The sequence below is a fragment of the Lytechinus pictus genome, chromosome 14 (genome assembly GCF_037042905.1).
Source record: "Lytechinus pictus isolate F3 Inbred chromosome 14, Lp3.0, whole genome shotgun sequence".
NCBI classification, from domain to species: Eukaryota; Metazoa; Echinodermata; class Echinoidea; order Temnopleuroida; family Toxopneustidae; genus Lytechinus; species Lytechinus pictus.
The window spans coordinates 11,330,595-11,357,743 of record NC_087258.1 but is presented as its reverse complement, the minus strand read 5'-3'; the positions used below and the strand labels follow the sequence as shown (position 1 = coordinate 11,357,743).

Here is a 27,149-nt window from a genome sequence, read left to right as displayed (position 1 = left end):
ACTTAAGAGTCGCACTTAAATACAGAGTTGCATACGGTATGAAAGGCTTGACTTGACCACATTGGACAGATCGTGTCATGAGGACGCGCACTACTGTGTATCTATCAATAAGATCGCGTGTTGCATATCATGTATGCGTCGGCATTTAAGTGCGACTCTAAGTCATACTTAAATCTTTGTGAACCCCCCCCCCCCCATCAATCAGTTTCAATCCTGGACAAAGTTATTAAATGCCTTTGATAAAATGGAAATAGTCACATCAGTGAAATTGTGGGCCATCAAGTTCAGTGAGGGTAAAATATAATATTCACTTACTTCTTGGAATGGTGAAGTAGCCTTTTGGTGAAGGGTCCCAACATTTAGCTACAACTAATTTAATAGGACTGCAAAGAAAAAATAGAAGAAATAAAGTTAGTTTTTAAGCAAAGAACAATGTCGCCATTTGAATGTGATCCCAGCCATGGCGTAATTTCCTTCATCAAGAAACTCATCCACATTGTGCTGCACTCAACCCAGGTGAGGTACCAGGTAGGAAGAAATTCCTTGAATGCTTGAGCACCAAGGCAGCTCAGCTAAAGCCAGGGTAATAATGATAGCAGGGCCCGCTGGGAGAACAGTTTTCAGAACTGAAGTGGCTTCCCTGGGTAAATATACCTATATTATTATTATTATATTATTATAATGTGTGTTTCAATTCTGCCATTCTAACAAAAACTTCATTTGCATTTTCATTAACCAGGGGCTAGTGACACAAAAATTAGCGATTGGTCGTACAGTTGGACTGTTTGCTTGATTGTACATAATAATCATTGTAATCAATCTGAAAACAGCCCTACAATCAAATGCTAAGTTTGTTTACAGGGGCCATGTGAGAAATATTCATCTGTTAACAGGTTCATGTTGAGATGCAGCAATAAGAAGTAAAATAGACAAAACTGATGAATTTGAAGATTTCAGGCTGCGATCACAAATTGACAAAAACTTATGGATTACAAATTAAATTGATTGCTTTCAAGTCAATACTAACATCCATCATTACTCTTTGTGCCTTCCTTCCTCATATACATAAGAAAATATCATCGGAAAGACAAATACAGTGGTTTAAATTCGTTTTTTTTTTAATGGAAATGTGTTTCAGAATTTTACTTAATCAAATCTACTCGAACAGCTCCAACATACCACTTTGCACTATTATTTCTAGCTTATATCAAAGTTTCCATAGAAATCAGCAAAACTCAAAGACGTGACAAGAATTATCAATTTCATAGCAAGTGGAGGTGGAGGAGGGTTGGGTTGAGGAAGGAAGAGGCACTGAATAACGTAAAGTGGAGGGAAGGGATGAGGGTGAGCTCTGTGAGTGTGAGGTGAATTTGGCCGCTCCCGTAGTCAGGGACTAGACAGGAAATGAAAACCTTCACTACAACTACTACTAGTACTACATAGACTTACCCAGGTTGATGAACTGCTTCTCTTAATACTCTGACTGCATCGTCATTACTCATATTTTCAAAGCTCACATCGTTCACCTGAAGAAAGGACAAAATAATTAAATACAAATGATGTGAAAAAAAAATAAGCTGACAGAGATCTAGAATATGAAGCACCAAAATTGAGCACAAAGTTCTACAATCAATCCAATTAAATGTTGCATTTCAAATCATTGAACTAAAATAATATTTCCTGCACATCATAACGTAAGTTACTGCAATGAAAAAAAATAAACATCACATGTAAATTGGTTTTATAAATGTAGACATCTCACCTGTAAGATCATATCTCCAGGTTCTATCCTACCGTCTGCTGCAACTGCACCCCTGTTATATTAAAATAAAAGTCAGAATAAATTGATTTAACCAGCCAGGGGGTGTTTATTGAAAGTCACATGTAAATTACAAGTTTCACTTGGTATACAATACACCACCGTATTGGTCAGATCTCAATTGGTCTAATGCCAATTCGCCCAATTACCAACTCGTCTACTATCATTTGGTCTACCATCAGTTTGTCCACTATCCACATGGTCTAATTGCCATTACGTCCACCACTATTTCGCCTAATAACCAGTTGATCCAACAGCCATTTAGTCCATATGCCATTTGGTCTAATTAGACAAGTGTTAATTGGGTAAAATGAATGAAAATAAAATGGGTATAAGACCAACTGCTTATGAGACGAAATGGTCATTGACAAACTGGTGATTAGACGAAGTGATTATTGGACCAAATGGTTGTTAGACGAAATGTTGATGGACGGAATGGCATTAGCCTGAATGAAGATAGACCATGTGGTGAGTGGACAAGTTGGCAGTAGACGAATTGGCAATTTACCGATCTGATCACATTATGCTGATAAGGTTGTGCTCAACTGCGAATCAATCAATGACGTAACACATTTCATAACTTATGCACATTTCCAACCCCCCCCCCCCTCCCTTAGCCATGGAGTCACTTGTCCAAATCTAACATGTACTGACTGTTCTGTCTTGTTGAGTGTAGTATATAATTTATAAATGTTGACCGACACTGTAGTGCAATTTGGTTAGGAATCATCCCTAATCCAAATTAAGGCATTGTATTCAGTTTTCATTTTTGCCTTTTATATTACTATTATTATTATTTGTTTGAAATCACCTGTGCTTGGGAGGCGAAAAGTGAAATGAATCACTGTGACCCGCAGGTCTCTCCTCCTTTTCATATTACTGCAAGTGGAATCATTGTATTTCAGTGTATTCCTGTTTTGCCGTTCGTATATAAAACTAATCAATAGAACCAATTCATTAACAATCATATGAAGAAAAAAAATCTTCTAAAATATTTTTTTTTACTTAAATAGTAAATCAACATAACATTCTTCTGATTTTTTGGTTAACATTCATATAATGTTTTCAACAAAGTGTGGAATTTAGCGAGGCATAGTGAGGAATTATTCATCAGTAATGTTTTTTTTTATATTTGAACATTTTCTATCACATCCTTTGTACTTTCTAAACAGGATGACTCATCAGTAGAATCCACTTTAAAATAATCATTTCAAGAAAAAAGCCAACAGAACGCAAGAAAAACACTATCTGCGCCAATACCAGAGTTATGCATCAAACTGCCAAACTTGATTACCATTCTGTTAAATCATGATTACTCCCGAATGGCAGAGAAAATTGCTGGGGTTTTCATCAGAAAAGTTGAGAAAGAAAAGTGCATATCGGTGATCAAACATCGCCTATAGCTATGCCAGGTTAACGGCAATTACTCCATTGAGTCACATTCCAGATGAGAAAAGCACACATTGTTGTCATTCTTGCCATATCTTGCGAGTTAATTTCTAAAAATGTGAGTCACTGATTAAGAGATGGGCGCTGACACAAAGGCAATGCAATGATAACATTTTCAAACCCCATTACGAAACCCATCAACTGCGCATGTATTGGCGTTTGCATTTCAAATGCAGGCTCGTCTACCGGCGGCTCCTATGATAAATGTCATTAACCCCTCCTCGTTGAGAAAAATTGAAAGTGATCAGTTCTTCATTTGACAAAATTGAATGTTGTGAAAATAACTGCATTGTCCAAAAAGCCATGTTGACTATATTGTGTGCACCTTGTGTTGGGACAAGCAGAATAAACATGCTTTGTCCGAAAAGGAAATATTGTGATTACAATGTTATGGAAATGCCTAAGAAGGCATTACCTAAATAACAACCCAAATAAAGAAATTGGCATCTTTGTAGTAAAATTCCACTTATTTTCAGTCTTGTATATCCAATCAATGAATATAAATTAGCTATAATTAAGTCACGGATCAGGCATGCTCATTACATCCTGCATATTTCATTTATTTGGGGGTATCGTAATTAATTTAGGCTGCTTTATTTTGTAGAAAATACATCTAAAAAGGAAATTTCTTTGAAGTTGCCTACCTCGGAAAAAAGTAGATAGAGTGTGAAACTTTCAAAAGGGAACATATCAACATGAAAGAGAAAGATAAAAAATCACTCATGTAGAAAAAGAAAAGGATATGTAAACAAAGTATTTTTGTAAAATAAAGTGAAAAAAAATCATTAAATAGCAAAATAAGCTAAGATTAAATATCTTACCCTTTCATAATTGAGCCCACATAAATGCCTCCATCTCCTCCTTTATTACTCTGACCAACAATACTGATGCCAAGAAAATTAATTTTATCTGGAAAAGAAAATACAATTTATATGTATAACGTATATGCATATAATAAAAATAGGCATTTGTTGAGTGTTTTCAATGCTGCATAACAGCTTCCCCCCCCCCCCCCCCCCTCACCACCACCACTATATTAAGTCACATAGATGTTAATTAAACATTTGAATTTTCAAAGAAATAGAATGTGACAATGATAGTTTGTAACAATGCAAAACAAGTGGGGCCATTTTAATAACACATGTAATAACAAATTTGCAATATACAGTTAAAAGCTACTGAAATCCATCTATCTGATTGGCTGATGGTAGATTTGTTATAAAATATTGTGTATTTGTTATTATAAAAAAAAGTCTTTATGAAACAGTACCCCTTCCTCTATAATTGCAATTGAATTAATTGATAATACAATCAAAGCACTGATGACTTTTAATAGTAGCAGTGAAGCTGAAATTCTCACAAATAATAATAAGAAAGTAACTTACCTAAATTTAATGTGACATTAATGATGTTGAGTGACATTGTCGAATCTGTTATACTACTAAACGATGATGCCTGCATAGAAAGAAATAAACATCAAAATAGATAATGACTTAGCTCTAAGGTCTTGAGTGGGCTCAAATATTGGAATTACCAAATCTACCCGAAGACTACATTTACATCGTGAACGAGGGCTGACTGTAATCACTTCTTTAATAAGAACGTTCAAGGTTGATGCAATGAATGTAAAATGTGATTAAACGAAACACAAACATTTGTTACATCAAACTTACAAACTTGCAGTAACAAAATGGAAATTTAGTATGCAGCGTGTTTGTTTAATGAAAACACATTCAACTGATTTATTTTGAGCTTAAGTATGCCGGGGGTTTAAAAATGAGAGAATTTTGATACAAAAATACCTCAGTACAAATACCAAAGTTTCTTGCTTTATTAAAAGAAGTATTTAAAGGACAGATTTTTTTTTTCATATTCCAAATAGTTTGAGATGTCTGCCTGCCTGCTTTTTTAAGCTGCACAAGTCATGGACACAAGAGAGAAGGGGCTTAAATATGATTCAAGCATTATTGGACTGCTATTTCAAGAATTTATAATCCTTAATTTATATCATCAGAATTATGGTAAGTTATTAGTTAAAGGTCTGAATGACTGCAGACGGGCAGTGCTTGAATTCATATATAACTCCAAGCAATTTCAGTCTTTTTAAATCTTTTTATACTGTATTCACTTGAAATCCAACACCCCCAAATACATACCAAAAGTTTTAAGTTCATTAATACTGAACTTCCTGCCTTCTTGGCCAGCCTTCAGGGCATTCTTAAAGTGACCAGAGCTCTATAATGTATTCCTATAACCATGGAGGCATAGATTTCCTCCGTATTTGCACCTTGGAGGAAAGAAGTTTCCTCCATGTTTGCACATAGCATCAGAGGGGATGGGCTCAACGTCGGACCCTGTTAATACTCAGGTGCTGGACAGATCAGGTTAGTTGGTAAACCAAAATGGTCCATGCAAAAATTAATATTTTACCCTGATATCTAGTTGATTTTGATAAATGCAGAAAGACAAAATCAATTTCTTTGTGAAGGTTTGATGAAAATCCTCAAAGAATAACAGTCGTGGATTTTCAAAGTTAGTATTTTGTCAAGTCTCATGTGAGCAGCTTCTCCAGGTATCTTGTGATAAAAAATTCAATTAAAAAACATTTCCCCAGAAAAGTGAGAATGATTTTAATACCTCCTATCAGATACATCATTTCATACCCCCTTCTGTAAAATATTTCCAATCATGAATCAATGAAAAGTTTTAAATTATATCAAATGACATACGGGAATCTGCTCGTATGTGACATCACACAATTTCAAAAATTCAATACTTTCTTATTCTTTGACGATTTTCTTTGACTACTATTTATCTCTTATTTTCTGATTTTATTTAAAATTCTTCTATCTAGGCCATTTCGTGCAATATTTACTCTGCACAAAATATGTTGAACACACCGCTCACAGACCTTTTACTTCAAAGTCTTGCACATCTTTTGAGAACAAATTTGTGACACCAAGGTACACGGTTCCGAAATCATGCAACATTTTGTAAGTGCATGTCAGACCCAAAATTGCTCAAAAACGTGATTTTGTGTACAAAGTCAATGCAAATTGTGTTTTCAGCACAATATCATAATTGAATGATTATTTTTTACTTTTGCTGGTCGTAATACATGTAGATTCATTCTATACTGTTTATTATCTCATCTCCCCCGACCATATGATCTCCCCAAATATCCCGGCCTAGATAGGGTTAAAGACGTCTAAGTGTCATACTCTGTGTACAGGTGGCATCTTCGGTCTTCTCCTCCTCTTCTTATTCTTCTGTCCTCTCAATGGTCTTGCTAAGCTACTCCTTTCTGTGGCACTGCTGAATCTGAAAAAGAAAAAAATATGGATGAAATTTAACCCATCAGTTCCTGAATTCTGTGATTTTAATAGGCTTTGTGCATTGATTACATCGCTCCTGAAGGTTACAGCTTAAAGGTAAAAGACAGTAGTTGCAGCGAACAATTATTTCATGAGAAAGTCTTGAAAATCAAGGTTAATTGCCACATTATCATAGATCTAGATCTGGTACATTGAAATAAACTTATCTTTGTGAAATCATGAAATTTTGGCTGAAAACAGATAATGCTGATGATCACTAACACAGAAAAGCATATGTGGGACAGTGTATTAATATTGCTCGAAAAAAATGCCTGACATTTGATGGAATTCCATGCTTATTTTGCTCATTTCTCAGCAATTACGCATTTTCTTCCAGAGCCACCTGGCACATATTTTTTATTCATACATATAAACACTTGGGTGGTAATTTTATTGTATTCTGCTCGAACTCATTTCGAGATCGTTACAAAAACTGGTATTTATCTTTAAATTACGAATACCCCCCAAAAAATGCTGACTTCTGTTACACACAATCAATGTTTTTTTTTTTTCATGAGTAAATTCAGCTTTTAGAGCTTAATAGAAGCTGGATAAATTTCATGAAGCTCTTTGTAATGGTACACACGACTGTATGATTTCACTAAGAGAAATGTGCAAATGACTTAACGCATAACTTCAGGAAATGATATTATGCACAACTGGAACATATTTGTAGATACCAAGTCAGCTACATAAGGTGGTTTCAGACCGCCTTGAAAATCGTCAGTTCCAGGTATTTTCTGATCGAGAAATTTGCCAATCTACACCGATCAGAAAATACCAGGTAATTTTGGCAGTGTAAAAGCAAATTATGTGTCATCTCCCAGCTGAATAGTACATGTAGGTACTTGTCAAAATTACGAGAACTTCCGCAGCGATTTTTCCAAGGTTGTAGGTATTTTGGCAGTGTGAAGGCAAATTACGGGAACTTTTAGCGCAGCGTGCAGTTAGGCGCAGGCGCCGTGGGTGGCTGCTGAGCTAGCGATTTTGAATCTCGAGTCTTGCTTGCTCATCAGACCATACTGCACATGCTTGTAACTTCAGGAACTGCGGGAATAATCAACGGGTACTTTTTAGTCTGAAAAAGTTCTCGTAATCTAACAGGGATTCGTATGATCGAAGAGGTTTGAAACAACCTATAGGGATATATCACTAAGCAGGAGAAAGGGTTACCAGCTGTGTGTACAATTATGCAATATTTGAATAGGTTTTATGAAACAGCCCCCAATAATTCATTCACTCATTTACAAACTTAATTATTTATTGATTTGATTGCTGAATAATCTATTTATTCAATTTCAAGTTCTTAAGTTAAATAGGCCTATATGATAAGAATCTACAAATCATGATTCTTTGAACAACAAAAAACATTCTTTACAAGTTTATCATCCTTTACCAGAGGCCCGTTTCATAAAGGACTTGCAACTGTTGCAACTTTGCCAAAATGGCAACTACCATGGTAACAGGGCTCAGCAGCCAATCATAATCAAAGTTTCCATTGTAGTTGCCATAATGACAAAGTTATAACAGTTGCAAGTCCTTTATGAAACGGGGCCCCACAAGTCCACTTTTTTGTAATACACATATTAATGCATACTTTATTTTTCCAGACAATACCACTATTGAAAGAACTACTAAACAAATACAATAAAGTTTCAAGGACAGCTGGGGTATTCAACCAATTATTCCACATTTAACCCCACAATAAAATTGTTAATATTTACATGTTCCAAGGCAAAATTCAATAGCATGCCAAAAAGATTAAGATCTTTGAGAAAATTTTCACACTTCCTAGATAAATATGAAGCCTCACTGAGCCCCCTTTTAGACTAATTAAATTTCTTGCACTCAAACTTATATCATAATCATATCATAATGCATATTATACAAATGTATCCTTTAGAGGGGGACTCCATCTTGCCTCAAAATATATTTGAAATCAGCAATGCTTCTAACCAAATATACATACAAAGACATTTTCTTTATATTCATTCATACGCAGGGCCCCCTAGTATGACAGTATTGCAATTACTGATGGGGCTAACCTGTTAAATAAAGAAGAAATGAATAAATAAATTCAAAGAACCAGAGCCAATTCATGTCAAAATGATCGTTTTTAAGATTAGTATGTACTGGGGATTGCTAACTCATCAAACTACTTTATTAAATAATATTGATTTCATGTTGGCAGTTGTATGATCCCATATTTAACACCGCAAAACAAGTTTCAAATTAATGACAAGTTTTTAATGAATAAGTCACTATTTGAGCTTTTGAAAATCCCACCACTATTTCTGGCATTTTACTAAGTAATAGCTTTTAGAGTGGAATAAATTGAATTGGAACATCTAGTGTAATAAAGAATTTTTTTAAATAAAAAATGCATTTTGTGCCCCTTTTACACTACATGTACAATAACAGTTTCAAATACCATTTCCTCTAGTCTGAACAGACTATAAGTTCCACGCAAGGACTTTGTCCAACAGTATGAAAACCTCATAAAAACCTTCATATGGGTCTGTCAATATTTGGATTCTTGGCATGCACCTATCAGTTTATATTGCACACAGATTATGAATAATTTCTTTCTCCATAAATGTCAATAATGACACAGGTGATGAGTTTGCTTTGGGGAAAAGGGGAGAAACTTGATTATTAAAAGAGGGGTGAAATTGAGTCTTGTCGAGGGCACTTCAATTTAGGATAACGTGTTGTTCTCCGTAGCAAAACTGTTGCTGAAGCGTCTGGATGTATGGTCAGGGGTGTGAGTGGTCACAAATAAAAAGATCTGAAAAGAGCTGAAGAGTGTTGAAAAAGTCTGAAATAGAAAGAGCTCCCATACTTTTTGTACGGAGGAAGGCCAAAAATAAGCTGAAATTAAGCTGAAAATCAAAACAAAAAAAATCTGAAATCAGATAAAAATCTGAACTCTCACAGCACTGTGTACGGTATACTGCCAGATTATTGACAGAATGGGGCGATTTTAAAAAGGAGGCCTATGTAAACTATAACAAAATACATACATCGACTGAATTTGATATGGGATAGAGTGATAGGAACGTAATATTGTAATTTGATCGTGCCACTTCCATGATTCATAATTTGCGTGAAGGCTTCATCAATCTTTTCAAAGGAGTATTTTAAACATGATGGGTGTTGGGGGCCAGTTCATAAAGCTGGTCATAATTTATGCATGAATTTGTGCACGATCGGTGACCCAGTGCTAGATGATATATACCTCAGTAGCTGACTTAGCACGTAAGAACAAGTTCCGATCATGCGTACCGTAACTCGTCTACTCGATGTCACTCAATTTTAATGATTAATTCACAGTTTGGCATATTTGATTCTAGTCTATCTTTCATAAATTGAATTGGAAAAAAAAGGTAGACTTCTCCATAAAGTACAGTGTAGGTAAGGAGTTCTGGCTCAGGTACAATATGAAAATGATCTGCTACAGGAAGTCAAAGAGTTCAGAATTGTTTTAAAAAGATTTGTTGAGTCAAAGCAGGTCGTAGAGTCGCATGTCACCCACTTTGACTATTATTAAACTTTTTTGTTTGTTTATTTTCAATACTAATTGATATGCCTACTGAATTGACAACGTAGACTTCTCTCTTACATAGGTCTATGAGTTTCGATTTATAGATCTGCAGATGATCTGCTGAAGAAAGTCAAATAATTCAGAATTCTTCAAAAGAGTTTTAACAAACCTGCTGTCATCGTCCGTTGAGTCAAAGCAGCTCGTTGAGTCGATGTCGCTGCTCATCAACGTTGACGAACTCTCGTATCCATGCCCGCTTCGATGGTGATGATCTCTCTTGCTCCTTGAAACTGCAAAGAAACAAACAAAAAAGATACAAATACAACTGTTACTTAACTAATCAGATTTAATTTATACTCTTCTTATGAAACAAACAAAAAACACAACAAATGAAATAACTGGAATATTAAATAATTGTCTTTGTAGCCATTTGTAGCATATGCTCTACATTTACCATGGATAAGGGGTTGGTTTCTCCATGGCCCAATAATGAACAAAGAAACCATGTATTATCAATGAAAGTTGAATTACAGTAAAACCTGTACATAAAAGACCACCCAATGGATATACGAAAGCAGTCTTTGTGCAAAGGTGGAAGTATGAAGTATGAACGTAAATGAAAAGTGAGAGCAAAATTAATTGTTAACAAATTTCATGCAGAGAAAGAGAACAATACACTGAACATTAGAGCTCCTGTCCCAAATATGCATACAATACAAGTATGCATCTTCTAAACATATATTCAGCATACACATAAATACAAAATATGTAAAAAATAAACAACATCTGTTGAAGTATATGTATTTTTAAAACCCAAATATGAATTCAATAATAAACCTTAACATTCTGCAACTTGAATATAATATCATATTTTTCATTAATATTACATAAAATCACAATTTCTTACATGAAATGCACATATTCTCTGTGGGAACTTGGGAAGTGCCTCCAAGTTGCATTTAACGGCTTAACATTTCTATTTCTATCTTGCCTCTAAGAGTAGTAACTCAGAATTACTTCACTCAACCTAACATAATAGCATAATTGAATACATTGGATGGGGACTACTTAAAAAAAAACATTCACAAACATCTATCAATGGGTCATCCCATCATCGTAGAACCCCAATAAGGGATTAAATAAAAATGGAAAGCTTTCCAAAGATATAAACCCTTTCTTCCGACACAACAATACAAGTTTTGTGGAAGGGTTACATTAGTGCTTGATATTTGTAGATCTTCTCTCCATTAGATGCAATCTATCTTATTTCCATCAGGGATTTGCGCCCAATGGATTTCAAATCCCCCGGCTATTTTCTGAGATCATGAATGCTTTTATCCCTCACAATGTCTTCGGTAGGAGAGAAGCTTGAACATTACAGATTTTAAATGCGAAATCGTAGATCCCTGAAACTAATTATAGACCACTTTATACTTAATAACTTTATCAAGAATAGTACCTAAAAAAAGCCAGCTTAGCATTTTTATTCATTTGCAGTCATTCATATTCCTTTTCTCAAATCATATAGGTTTCTTAATAGCTTTAGAACCAAAGAATATTGACTTTTTTTTTTAATTGCTTTTTTTCTGACATTTGGCAATTTCAAGCACTTCACTTTAATATATCCTATTTTAGAAAGCAGCAATCAAGACTTTCCTGAACCAATGGACTGCCCCAAATATCTTTCCCAATTACATATAATCTAATATCAAACTTGCCACCAATGGCGAATATCATGGTCATCAGGCTCAACGTCACCCATAATTTAGATGTCCTCCAAACTGGAGTCCAAAGATTATTCCACAGAAAGTAATACCAGGCCTGAAAGTTACCCATAATGGTACAACTTATCAGGGTCTCATCTACAAGTAAATTGTTCCTTGTTTTTTTTTTTATGTCCTGGCTTATTATCATATGTATACATGAAGAATAATGATTTATAAATTATCTAAATGTTTTGCAAAATAAATTCAATTTTATTTCGTTCAACAACTTTGCAATTTTTACAAATTAGTGACAAAAATGAGTTAGAAAATAGCTGAAGGTGTAACTACTAGGATTTGTTTTTCAATGTTCTTGAAAGTGTGCATTTGGACCTGAATTACACAGACTGAATACATAATGCTTGCATTTAATAATTAGTAAAGAATATTGAGAGAAACACATGAATCATGGCTATACCTGTATAATGATGGCAAGAATAGAAAGTATAGGCCTCCGCTACGAGGTGCATCTGGACGCCCGAACGAGCCGAAGTGAGGTTATCACTACGGGGGTGGCAGCGGGTGGAACGGGCAAAGAGGATCGGGGGCAGGCAAAAACAGCGTGGGGATTTGATCGCGGAATTCCCCATACAAGATATATAAGAAAATTGTTTTACTCTGATAAAGATAACCGCACAATGTCTTTTATTCGAACAATCTCATGCTAATCGATGTTCATCAAGGAGCGGAAATCCAATGAAAAGGTTTATGGTAATTCCTGATTGTGTTTAATCCACTTCCAATCGTAACTGACAAGAAATGGCAACTTTGCCAATTGCAAATGTCAAATCGCTGTACATAAAACATGATGAGAAATGATAGATACATGTATACTGTTTCCACAACAGATACAAATCATACACGTATGTATTCTGTGCACAAACACACCGCGAATGGTGATTATGAATAAAGCTATGCACGGATCCTCAAATATTCATAAAAACTTGCAAATATCCTTATAACCATAACACGGGAACACTGCATTATGGGGTCCATGAGGAAAATTTTGAAGATGATACTGAATGCATCTCACAACTCGTTGATGCACCATTGATGCCTTCATCGATGCTATCGGATCCTGTACTGTCGAGACCATTGAAGGGATCATATCTAAAATCACAACTGTTGACATTCTGTCGCGTGGAATGTTACACCGGCTGCCCAACCAAATTGGCAACAATGAAAGACAAGTTTCATGTCTGCTTTGCTAACATCCAACACCAGAGCGACACATCTCTGATGATCGCTTGGAGCAACGGCTTTGATTTAACCCCACTGAGAATGTTTATAAGGAACATATCCTGGAGCTAGTATTACCAGACAAGGAATCACCCTCATCATCATTTGCAAAATGGGACTTTCCACATGCAATGCATTTAAGAGGTCCCCCATATAGCTGAAGATAAATAGACATCGAGGTGGATAAATACTAATGTATCTGTGAATAATGGGATTGAAGAAGAGTATTCCCTACTCCAGGTTCTTTGACAAGGGTCGCTGATGACTGAATGGCCGGACCCCTGCAGGAATCCCACTAACTGGGTTCACAAGGTTTTTTTTTACGTTGCGCCCTCCTGTTAAATGTCTCCAGTCTAATCATGCAAGGAGAATAGGTTTAGAGCCGATTCAGTCTCCTCAATGGAGTTTGAAGATTTTAACGCTGCTCTTCAGATCATTCCCCACTCTATATCCATTTATCTTCTCAAGGGTGCAATGTTATTGTCCTAGAGGATAACTGCTTTCATTGTGTTGAGTGGCAAAGTGGAGAGGATGCTGGAAGGGTCCCTTCCTATGGTGACTCACACATACAATTATAAAAGTTCAAGAAGAAAGCATGTCCAATGCTAAAAAGACATACACAACTTCAACAAAAGTACCGAGGATGATTCCAGAGAATAGAATATTTGACCGAGCAAAGCCTCACAACGCAAAAACAATGATGGACGCTTATAGTCCGATTCAACAATATTGTCTTTGACTGAACCCCAACAGACATGCGTGGGACGCAGTGACATCAGGAGCAGAGCTTCTAACAGACTGAACTGAATCCCTACAAACAGTCTCTCTATAACTCTGTTTTCACTATCAATAAGAGATGACCATTCTGAAGCAGCCTGGGTTCTCCTTTCTTTCTTTCATTCGTACCACTAAAACACAAAAGCAATTACATGCATTGCACTTCTCTGCGTGACCCATGGTACTGAGAGAGAGACCGAGAGAGAGAAAGGTGGTCGTCTATAGACTCCATTGTCCCGATGATTATCTCTGAGTAAAACGCTCACTCTTCTCCATCAAAGCACGCCATGAAATTGTCTTTTGAGTGAATGGTCATTAAATTGCCATTTCAGCTCCAATCAAAATGTCTCCTTTCACGATAACTTCTTTCAAAGGGGGTGGATGGATTTGTTTTGCCTTTTTTTTATTTTCCAAAAGATTTCTTGCATTGTAATTGGCCCTGAATGTCTGTATCAAAATCCCACAAGTGTTTACAATAACACCAGAGTCACAATTCACTTCATTGAAGTTAGTTTTATGCTAATCAATATGATTTTCAGAGGGTCAATAAACCTCACAATATTTTATGGGAGGTTGTTAAAAAAATCTGTATTCATTTTACGTTTACCTCCAGTGATTATGAGAGATGATATTAATAGAACCCTTCATTCGTAAAAAATGGAAAATGGAAATAACTCTTTGAAAAAGATGAATGGCATCATTTGTGACAGCTCTATGACCCCGTCACATAATCAATGTCAATGACCTGGAGAGTTCATTGACCTTGAAACTAACAGATTTCAATCCGTATCTAGCAACATATGAATATGATAATCAATATGCAAACCCAAACAGCCTTAGTCAACACTGTCGCCATAACCGGTCATAAAAACTCTTCATGTTTAATGTTCTTCTGCTTTATTCACTGTTCATTTTTAATGTTTCCCGTTTACTGCTCTGGCTAATACAACTCGTAAAGATGGAAGCATATCTTTAAATGCAATTTTCATTCATTGCTTTGATGTATTTTATTTCATCATATCACTTTGGGATAGATAGTGTTATATACCATATTTATCTAATATAACAAATCAATGACCCCATCTCATGGCAACTGCATGAAGTTTTGACTGGATTGAAATTTCCTTCCTCAATCACATCCATTAGGCAACTATTGAAATCTCTTAACACGGTCATTAGTAGATATCAACCTCTGAATATCATTAGTAACCCTCAATGCAAGCAGGGATGTAAAGCTTGGTGGGGGATATTAGAAACTACTACCAATCATTAGGGGTGTATGGGTTCCCTAACAAAGGTTAAAGGTTATCAGGATTTTTTGGTGATGAAATGTCATTTTGATGAAAATTGTCCCGAAGGTGTCATAAACTAATTCTGTAGATACAGACCAAATAGCATTGGGGGAGAAAAACAATTATTAGTTTGGTACATATAAAGACAAAATGAAAAGGGGTTAATACAAAAATATTGCTATGGAAAGGACAAAATAAGTTTGATTGGGGAAATGTATCATACAGCTAGAATTTGTACTAATTGCCAAGTTTCTTTTATCTTGTATCATAAAGATAGAATTTGTATTAATTTTCCAACTTTCTTTTTATTAGACTATTAAATGGCAAATATTTTCATGGAAAATCTCTTCAGCAATGGCAATTTTAACAACCTTAGAATGCACATTTGTCAACTTCACACTTCTGACTAGTATAATTTGGGAATTTACTTTCCATCGTACTACATATATAGACCCAATTAAAGGAGGCAACCATAGCTACGCTGCCCCCCCCCCCCCCTTCCAATAAATAGACCCACACTGGGCGGGGATGATGATTGATGGGTTTGAGGGACAGGAGGGTCTGCCTAACTAAATGGTTTGGATAAGTTTTTCTCAGCTTGGATCAATACTATAATCTTGTTTGTGGGTGACTGGAGGAGGATGACAAGATAATTGTTTGTCAATTTTCTCTAATAAAATGAAGACTTGTCCGACAGGATTTGAAGAGGGGGCAAAGGGGATTTAGGAAGGTGAAGGGGAGGATGGATTAATGACTGACAGATAATCAGTTGGTAACATGGGATTGTACGAATTGGTGTATTTACTTGCTAAATCTTTGAAGGAAATAATTGAATGCATCATATTCTTCATTACAAAAATAACACATCATCTAATCGCAATGAAAGACATGATTATCCAGTGTTTGAATAATTTTAAATTTATTGGGGTTATTGTTCTTACTGAAGTAATTTCGATCAAACCTTGTTACTAAGATTATATTACAAGTTTCATATGTCCCCCGTGAATATCTCTTCTTGTATGTGCTAACATACCATAATACATCCCAAGAATGATTCTTAATTTCACAAATGTGAACTCGTCTTTCACAATTTCGACCTATTCTGGAAATATTCCTCAAATTCACAAGAAAGGACTGAATACCAATAATACATATATTTGAAGTCAGTGGAGAGAATTTGAACCTCTACACATTATAATTACATTCACTTCGTCTATATTGATGTTCCGCCTTCATTTCTAGCATTTTTTCTCACACCCTTTCCCATGACTTATGAAATCACTGAGAAACAAACCTTTTGTGACATTGACGAAAGGAATGAATGAAAATAGATTTTTGGGTCATTTAAAAGTCATCACCCTACGCCAACGACTACACACCAACAACAACAATGACGTCTTGTTTCTTTGGGATAAATACCTCAACGCAAAACATTTATTCAGCACCACCTCTTAAATCCCCATCACTGAAAGAGATACAACAGAACGAAAGGAGCACATTGCAACATTTCTGTCATCTGTGAACCTCACCATGTCTTCTCCTCTGTCAAGACCATTGCAATAGCACTGTATCGGATTCTAATGGGAGGGAGTGCCGCTCTACTATGGCCTGCTCTTTAAACGATCTTAGTGAAAGTGGAAGTGATGACCAAGGGTGTTGATGATCGAGTGAAGAATAAAGACAGAGGGTGAGGGTGATGTTCTCTATTGCATCTTCTATCCTTTTTCTATACCCTGAGGACACAAACTTAAGCATTCGATTGCAAGGCTGATTATATGATGAATTACATAATGATTATGTGCAATCAATCATTCAAATCAACTATATGATCAATCAACATTACTGTTAATCGTTAAACCTTTTTTATTCAAAATACATCTCCAGAAAATGACTGGAAATTATGGTCAATCAAGGGATTCTCGAAATGCCAACAGAATAAATTGATGTTAAGCCTCTTAGAAGTAACTTGGCAGGCCAAGTGTCTTATCATTCAAGTAAAAAAAAATATTTTATGTGCATGACAGGTAAATGTACATTACAAGTTCAATACTTTACGACTACAGTACCATGGTAGTCATATCAAAAAATAATTCAAAGTACAAGTAGATCAGATCTTCTTAACTATGGCCTTGAATATGGTAAATGAAAGTAAATAGAACCAGACCTATCACACATCTAGTCCATGTAGAAAACAATGGAGCAGAGTTTGAAGAGAAAGCAGAACAAGTCAGAAAAGGCGCTACCCTCACGTTTGATGTTCCTTTCAAAAGAGTTTCAGGAACTACTGTTCTGAAACTAAACATCAAATATAAACACCAAGGGACGATGGATAGACAGACAAAACCACAGGAATGTTCCCCATAAGATTCCCAAACTGATCTTCTTTAATAATTATGATATTCAGTCCATGGGTGCGTTTATCCGCCACTTTTTTACCCTAGAATCATGATTTGAATCATGATTCAAATCATGATTCTGCAGAATCACGATTGCGTTTAGTCGAAATTGAATATAATCATGATTAGAATCACAAACATGAAACACGAAAAAAGGGGCGTTTGGAAAGACGTTTCTGCAGAATCACGTACGAAAATGTTCGAATAAACGATATCGTGATTACAATCATGATTATATGACCTCACTGTTGCGTCGGGCTACTTTCGGTTTGACTCTTGCCAAGCTCAAGGCGCTCTATATGCTCATTGTATGTACATGACTATGTACTATGAATTCATTTCTTGTCATGTTCAAGTTCTGGGTTGGTCATCGCATCGTCCACTACTTTTGATTTTTTGGTCATGTCTTCAACTTCAAGTTCTAGTAAATGGATTAACTGGACAGACAATGATCTCAGTTGTTGTTGAGTATACAGTATCAATATCAAATTGGATCTACGCTGAAATTCACTTCCAAACACCATTTTGGATAAACTAACAAGATGAATAGAAGCATATGGACCCTTTATGATAGAAGTAAACAAAATGAGGTATAGACTGAATTCTGATGGAAGCAAAAGAATTTTCGAGAGCCGAAACACGTGCGAAAAACTTCCTCTGTCAAACTGCGCACTAGTGATGCGCACTGGATTGGCCCGAATCTGAGGAGAAACAGCATTGGAATGAAGGTCGTCTAAACGCTGATTCTGTGATATTGTGATTCATGTTTGTGTTTTGAATCATGATTCAAACCATGATTCAAATCATGATTCTGGCTTGAGGTCGCATAAACGCAGCCCATGTATAACGCATATCACATACATCTCTACATGTATGAACTTCCAAAGGAACTTGAAAATTATTACTCTTGAGCCAGCAAGTTTCCAGTAATCCTTCCTGGATACCCATACGTCACTTGGGTAGAGTGCAGCAAAATGTGGATAAATTTCTTGCTGAAGGAATTTACACTGGCTATGATTTTAATAGCATTCGTTTACTGAAATAATAAAATCTAAATTATATCACTTCCTTTGAAATCCCCTTCATACCCCTTTATTTTATCAGAAAATTGGTCTTTATTTTGAATATTTCCAAAAATAACTTGGTATTATGGAAATTTCAAACTGTCTTCAAATTATCAATTCTTTGCTAAAGACCCTTAGATCTTATAATTATCATTCCATCCCCCCCCCCTCAAACTTTATCTCTGTCACTTTTGTTCCTTCATTATTTATTTTCTTTCCTCTGACCCGATTCCCAAGAAAACCATCTGTCCATCACCACCTCCGCCTTCGCTCACAATATTTATCGACTGCATGTCACAATAGACATCCGCCCTCAACCGGAACTCATTACCAACACCAGGACAATTAGCCTGGGACTACACAAAGGTCCAGCTACCAATGGCTGTATTGATTTCTATGTTAACTGGCAGCACCGAGGCTAGCCGGCGAGGCTGGTTACTACAGACATGAAGTGGCCAATTTGAATATCTGGATGGGTATGGATTGATCAAGTGCGGAATCTAATTAGGCCACATTGTTCTAATGAATAGATAACAAGATTATATTTAGTTGCATGAAATGTACAGCTCTTTTTCCATAAACATCAATTCAAGCATTACAACAATGAGGATATTTGAAAATTCACTTTTATACATGTACAATGTAGGCAATTTTCAAGGGAGGTGGTCATATTTCTTTAGCAAAATCATTGGGTATTGAGTTTCCAACCAAAATTAATTCCTAACTAAATTTGATTTTTAACAATATTCACCATAAAAAAGTTATCATTTGTTATTCCTAATTCTGATCTATGAACAATAAATCTAGTTTAAATAAGTACAGATCTGGATAGTGGCAGGGAACATTTATAATCTAAATGAAACTGAATCAGCTTATCATTTAAAATTTAAGTTCTATAGTTTCATCAGATACTAGGATGACCATTCGGACCAAGTAAATTAAAAAAAACTGTCAGTCAGTATTAATCTATATTTAAGACACACGACAAAAGGTTGCTCTTTTTAGAGAAATAGCATGTCTTACACTCACATCCATCTAACAACATTTGTCATTAAATTCCCTTTCCACTTATGACACTCTCATCCTCTCTACCCCCCTCTATTGTTCAACTCAAGTAGCTAACCCTGCTTTAAATCTCTTATGGAAGAGATTTTCCTCTTCAATTTTCAAGGGGCTATTCTCAATTCTTGGCCAGCAGGTGTCCTTTGTAAACATTTACCATTAGCATTTAAATGGTATGTGTAGGAAAATCACCTGGATATCGGCAGTGTACATGTACGAGATCTTCTGAATTTCAATGGATAGAGGCAAACCAACGTCTAGAAATTAACAAGATGAATGCCTCTGGCCGTCTCACCTGCATCACGCGATTCAATATAGCAGCAGTGCTGATTTTGAAAACTACTATAACTCGCACAAGATGTTCAGTGATACTTGGTTACTCTTATTTCTACGTTTTATGAACTAGACCCATACACTTATAGAGATATGATGGTAATTCAACAAATACCCCCAACGTGGCCAAAGTTCATTGACCTTACATGACCTTTGACCTTGATCATGTGACCTGAAACTCGTACAGGATGTTCAGTGATACTTGATTACTCTTATGTCCAAGTTTCAAGAGAAAGATCCATCAACTTTCCAAGTTATGATGGTAATTCAACAGATACCCCCATTAAGCCAAAGTTCATTGACCTTTGACCTTGGTCATGTGACCTAAAATGCGCAAAGGATGTTCAGTGATACTTGATTACTCTTATGTCCAAGTTTTATGAACTAGACCAACACACTTTCAAAGTTATGGCGGTAATTCAACAAATACCCCAATTTGACCAAAGTTCATTGACCCTAAATGACCTTTGACCTTGATCATGTGACCTGAAACTTGCACAGGATGTTCAGTAATACTTGATTACTATTATGTCCAAGTTTCATGAATCAGATCCATAAACTTTTAAAGTTATGATGGTAAATCTACAGATACCCCCAATTCGGCCAAAGTTCATTGACCTTTAACCTTGGTCATGTGACGTGAAACTCAAGCAAGATGTTCAGTAATACTTGATTAACCTTATGTCCAAGTTTCATGAACTAGGTCCATATATTTTTTAAGTTATGGCGGTAATTCAACAAATACCCCAATTTGACCAAAGTTCATTGACCCTAAATGACCTTTGACCTTGATCATGTGACCTGAAACTTGCACAGGATGTTCAGTAATACTTGATTACTATTATGTCCAAGTTTCATGAATCAGATCCATAAACTTTTAAAGTTATGATGGTAAATCTACAGATACCCCCAATTCGGCCAAAGTTCATTGACCCTAAATGACCATTGACCTTGGTCATGTGACGTGAAACTCATGCAGGATGTTCAGTGATACTTGATTAACCTTATGTCCAAGTTTCATGAACTAGACCAACACACTTTCAAAGTTATGGCGGTAATTCAACAAATACCCCAATTTGACCAAAGTTCATTGACCCTAAATGACCTTTGACCTTGATCATGTGACCTGAAACTTGCACAGGATGTTCAGTAATACTTGATTACTATTATGTCCAAGTTTCAAGAGAAAGATCCATCAACTTTCCAAGTTATGATGGTAATTCAACAGATACCCCCATTAAGCCAAAGTTCATTGACCTTTGACCTTGGTCATGTGACCTAAAATGCGCAAAGGATGTTCAGTGATACTTGATTACTCTTATGTCCAAGTTTTATGAACTAGACCAACACACTTTCAAAGTTATGGCGGTAATTCAACAAATACCCCAATTTGACCAAAGTTCATTGACCCTAAATGACCTTTGACCTTGATCTTGCACAGGATGTTCAGTAATACTTGATTACTATTATGTCCAAGTTTCATGAATCAGATCCATAAACTTTTAAAGTTATGATGGTAAATCTACAGATACCCCCAATTCGGCCAAAGTTCATTGACCCTAAATGACCATTGACCTTGGTCATGTGACGTGAAACTCATGCAGGATGTTCAGTGATACTTGATTAACCTTATGTATAAGTTTCATGAACTAGGTCCATATATTTTCTAAGTTATGATGACATTTCAAAAACTTAACCTTAGGTTAAGATTTTGATGTTGATTCCCCCAACATGGTCTAAGTTCATTGACCCTAAATGACCATTGACCTTGGTCATGTGACGTGAAACTCATGCAGGATGTTCAGTAATACTTGATTAACCTTATGGCCAAGTTTCATGAACTAGGTCCATATACATATTAAGTTATGCTGTCATTTCAAAAACTTAACCTCAGGTTAAGATTTGGTGTTGACGCCGCCGCCGCCGTCGCCGTCGCCACCGCCGTCGGAAAAGCGGCGCCTATAGTCTCACTCTGCTATGCAGGTGAGACAAAAAATGGGGCCCTTTTCTCGATTTAGAAGTTTTTATAAAATATTCCTTCTGCTGAGCATAGTAGCATCCAGCAATATCATGATTGATCCATTTTACTTTCAAGCAAATTAGCTCCCTGTTACATAAAAAAGATGAAAAATTGCATGATAAATTATTTGCTAAATTAGCTCATAATTTATAATGTGAATTTATAAAAAGCTAAACACAACAAATTACAATAAATTGTATAAAAACTATACATGTACATTGTAAATATGTTACAGGGCCAAAGTCAAACATATCTTTTGTTCAATAGAATAAGTAGGCCTGCAGTCTTTATCATGCACGATTGAATGGAGAATCGCATTATAACCATGCATGTTTTGAAACCAAACTATTTCAAAACCGTGATCCTTGGCAAAATTTGATCCCAAGAACACACGGTTACACTTCGTATTTCCGAAGGTTCTTAATTCCGAAGGTTCGTAATTCCGAACCACGTAAATTGCCTATACCTCGATGTTCGTTAATCCGAAAACGAAAAAGGGTTCGTTAATCCGAACATTTGTGGCGTTATTCCGACGGTTTGTTATTCCGAAGGTTCGATAATCCGAAAACAAAATAAGATTCGTTGTTCCGAAGGTTCGTTAATCCGAAAAAGAAATAAGGTTCGTTGTTCCGAAGGTGCTTTAATCCGAAAACAAAATAAGGTTCGATGTTCCGAACGTTCGTAATTTCGTAACGAACCTTATTTTGTTTTCGGATTAACGAATCTTCGGAATTACGAACCTCAATTCGATTTCGGACTAACGAACCTTCGGAATTACGAACCTTATTTCGTTTTCGTATTAACGATCCTTCGGAATTACGAACCTTCGGAATTACGAACCTTCGGAAGTACGAACCTTCGGAATTACGAAGCGTCGGAATTACGAATGTATACCAAGAACACAACCATTTACTGAGGCTATATGAATTTATATAACCAGCAAGCAAGAATAACTCTGTGAATGAAAATAACCCAATGCATTTTGTTTCGAGACCAAACTTTCTGGGGTGAAAGCAGTTTCTCCTGTGTGGATAGTTGAAACTGCATGGTCAGGATCCATTAAAGGATGGATATAAATTTACACCTTGTCAGTCATGTTTACATATCTCATTCAGTAAATACTTTACTGCACAATATTAACACTAACCCCCCCCCCCTCCTGCATGTAACAAGTAAAAAAGTACCCCAAACCAATTTATAAATCTTGAGGAGTGAGGCAAAGAAGGTGAAAATCCTATTTATAAACTTGATCTTGTCAATGTCTCTAATACCTTGGTCATATTATTTTTGAACCTTTGGATGAAGGTTATATCAACATATTCATCAACTTCAAGCCAGTTTCTCAATATTTTTGTTTACTTGAATCCATAAACAAGTCATAAGGGAGTCACAGTGGTTGACTTAATGTGTCAATTAGTGGGACATATGATATTGTATTTACTAGATCAAATCTTGCCTTTTATCATTTCACTGGGAGAAGAGGGGTTAAGAATCTTGGGAAAATTGAAGTGGTTTTGTTTTCCTCAATCATTAAAAGTCTTACTTTCAAATGTGACATTAAAGAGAAAGTTTTATTAAATAGGCACTTTGATTACAGGTATTCAAAATCATACCCAAATCAAAATTAAGAGTAATTCTAGCAAATTCAAATGTTATGCAAGATTATCAAACAAATCAAAATCTATCAGTCTTGATAAAATAGACTACCTTATGCATAATCACCAATGGTTGTAGTTAGGAAAAAAATAAGACTTATGACAGTGCAGCCCAAAGTGTGGCAGAAATTTGAGTCGATTGAGATTTAGTCCCACTGTACCAATAATGAACAGGGTTTATGGGAAAATAACGGGCTATACAGAGAGGACAAAAAGTTGGAGGAGACAAACTATACAAGAAAAATAAAGACGAATGAAAATTAAATAGAACTTGTAGCAATTAAAGAACCTTAAAAAATATGAAGATATATTGATTAACTTGGTGCTTAAGTAGGGTCCATGGCTATATTAATAGGTGGTTTCAGACCGCCTCGAAGTTCGTCAGTTCCAGGTATTCTCTGATCGGGAAATTTACCCCGATCAGAAAATACCTGGTATTTTGGTAATGTGAAAGCAAACTACGCGTAATTGCCCCGAAAGAAAATACCCGCTAAATAGAACTTTCGCGGGGATTTTTCCAAGGTCGCAGGTATTTTGGCAATGTGAAAGCAATTTACGGGAACTTTTAGCCCAGCGTGTCGTTGGGCGCGGGCGCCGTGGGTGGCTGCTGGGCTAGTGGTTTTGAATCTCGCGCCTTGCCTGCTTATAAGACCATACTGCGCATGCTCCTAACTTCAGGAATTTATCCCGAAGAGTATGTTTCGGGGCGGTGTGAATGCAGGAATAATTAATGGGTATTTTTTAGCCTAAAAATGTTCTCGTAATTTAACGGGGATTCTTGTGATCGAGGCGGTTTGAAACCACCTAATGTCGTCAGGCAAAGATATATGATTTAAATTGAAATTACTGTACACAGGGTTTGTATTTACAGGAGCCCAGCTGCACTGATACTATCATAACATCATCATGGATCGGAATTCTGACTATGGTCAGACTGTTTGGACACATTTAAAAGGATCACCAGTGCCCGCAAGGTCTTTGAAATCAAAGTGATGAAATCATATCTCAACACAATAAATAATGGGTCAAGAAGATAGAGGGAGAGAGCAGGGCCCGTCTTACAAAGAGTTACGATTGATCCGATCAATCTCAACTGTATGGAAATCCATCTATATCATCATTTTTTCTTCAGGAAATTTGCACAATCACCTTTATAAACAAAGAGAATCACACTGCATCTTCAAGAGAACGATGAATACATATCTAGATACTATTTTGCATTAATAGGTGTTGACGTTACTAGCCGTCCATAGTTGTGGTTCATCGGATCAATCGCAACTACTTGTAAGACGGGGCCCCAGGGGTGTTTCATTCAATTCTTTTGTTTGTTTGAACTGGTTTGAGTGTCTTTGATATAATACATTGGAACTGAGGAGTGCATAAAGACAAGCCTATAATTCAAAACAAAGAAACTTTTTTAAATGCAGATAAAACACTACATTAACTTCCCCTTTGGTTTTAAACACAATGAACTCCGGTTGTTCCAATGAAACTGTCAGATAATAAAATGTAAAACTGCAACATTTCTGTAATTAAAGAGAAATGCCAGTAGTTGCAGTAAACACTGATTTCATGAGAAAGTCTGTAAAACCAGGCTTAATTGTCAGTATATCATCGATGATCTAGATCTGGTACAGTTACATAAACTGAACTTTGTGAAATCTTGAAATCTACGCTGAAAAATGTTCACACTGAAGATCACCAACACAGATAGGCACACGTGGGACAGTGTATTATTATTGCTGGAATAAAGACCCGACGGAAGTGACCGAATCCGCGCTTATTTGGCTTATTTCTCAGCAATTACACAATTTCTTCCAGAATCCTTTGGCACATATTTTTTATTCATCCAAACAGACACCTGGGTGGTCATTATATTAGATTCTGTAAAAAGTCATTTTGAGATCGTTACCAAAACTGGAATTTATCTTTAAGTATGATATAATTTGTTTTCTTTTTCAATCAATAGGCTATTTTATGGATGATTAAAAATATTAGCTTTTCAACAGAAAGCATAATTTTCATTAACGACTCAAGCATCACAAAAAATGTAGGGGACTTAATGTACACCCAGCACAGTTTTTCTTTTTCTCAAAAATACCTATTCTTCAAAAGAATCCTTAATTTGGCAATAAGGTTTACTTCTTCATTAGAATCAATTTCACTGCTTCCTTATGAATGGAACAAAATAAAATCATAAATTGTCCTATTACAACTGCAAGCCTGATTTTTTTTTCCAGCCTTTACATTAATTTTCTGAACAAAAATCATGAAGGAAAAATTATCCATATCGAAAAGATATTCAACGTTCATTGTCTATTCTTTCCCTTCTAGATCTTGGCTTCTATATCATTTTTTTTTCCAGCCAAAGCTTTTCCATGTTCAAGGATACCATCAACATGAGTGTGACGATAAGACCACCATCGTTTCGAGTTCAAAACCTCCCTTCATCGATATTTCTAGAGGTCAAGACAGCTCTCCCAAAAGTGTGATATTGTCTTTCATCCATAAATAAAACATCTGCTCTCATTACATTCTATTTCCCACTGAAATCAAATACGCAAATAAAAACAGAAATGCAGGGAGGCTGTCTAACAGAATCCCACACTCTTTTTGTCATCTAGAATTTATGTCTTGGCTGCCGTTCCTCTCAATTTATTATGAATGGGGAAGCTATACGATGCTCAAATATCTAACTGAAAAAAAGTTTGGACTAAATTTTTGACAAATGTCAAATTCACTTTATCAATTGCATCATTAATTCATAAGGTTCAAACTACATTGATGGCTGCCCACTTCTTGATTACTGTATTACTCATTTCCAATGTCTGTTTATTTTCCTTTGAATATTCCTAATGAAATCAAGTAACCGCCAATCCTAGGCCCAATGATTATTGATAACAATTAGTGGAAATTACAGAATCCACTTCGTTATAGACAATGCTTTGAATTACAACACCAAAGCTTAGGTGCAACATATTTAAATAATATATGCATGGAGCAATCCCGCAAAGTTATTGAAATGCTGCACAATAATAAAAACATTGTATAATGAAAAGCAAATGAAAAACATAATTTTTATATTACTGCTTCAAACAAGGACTTGGTATAGAATAATAGTCTGCTATAGCGTCTGGATGAAATTGAACAATGAAAGTGGAGATTAACTTTAGTGTGGATGAAGAGAATATTATGAAGAGAAGAAAACTGCACATCTACATATTCCTTTCATACCCTTTTTACACAGGATTTTCTTAGCCCCGGACTATCACTAACCCCGTACTATCCTTAACCCCATACTATTTTTTTTCCTTTTCACACATGCCAAATTGTTATTGCTAACCCCAGATACGGAATGCTTG

The 27,149-nt window shown here is 35.8% G+C and overlaps 1 protein-coding gene across 2 annotated transcripts in view; it reads right to left on the bottom strand.

Moving 5' to 3' along the window:
* Nucleotides 1-14,105, bottom strand: part of LOC129276639 (segment polarity protein dishevelled homolog DVL-3-like) — a 30,776-nt gene extending 16,671 nt beyond the window's left edge. Inside the window, exons 1-8 of one of the 2 annotated variants that reach the window (XM_054913030.2) lie at nucleotides 12,368-14,105; nucleotides 10,356-10,476; nucleotides 6,490-6,589; nucleotides 4,654-4,723; nucleotides 4,090-4,177; nucleotides 1,763-1,814; nucleotides 1,450-1,526; nucleotides 316-383 (exon numbers count right to left, since the gene is read on the bottom strand). In XM_054913030.2, the coding sequence (XP_054769005.2) occupies nucleotides 316-383; nucleotides 1,450-1,526; nucleotides 1,763-1,814; nucleotides 4,090-4,177; nucleotides 4,654-4,723; nucleotides 6,490-6,589; nucleotides 10,356-10,476; nucleotides 12,368-12,539 (748 nt within the window). In that variant the 5' untranslated portion in view covers nucleotides 12,540-14,105. The remainder of the gene's footprint in view (nucleotides 1-315; nucleotides 384-1,449; nucleotides 1,527-1,762; nucleotides 1,815-4,089; nucleotides 4,178-4,653; nucleotides 4,724-6,489; nucleotides 6,590-10,355; nucleotides 10,477-12,367) is intronic. The other variant, XM_054913031.2, reaches the window with a different exon arrangement.
* Between the last annotated feature and the right edge of the window lie 13,044 nt (nucleotides 14,106-27,149).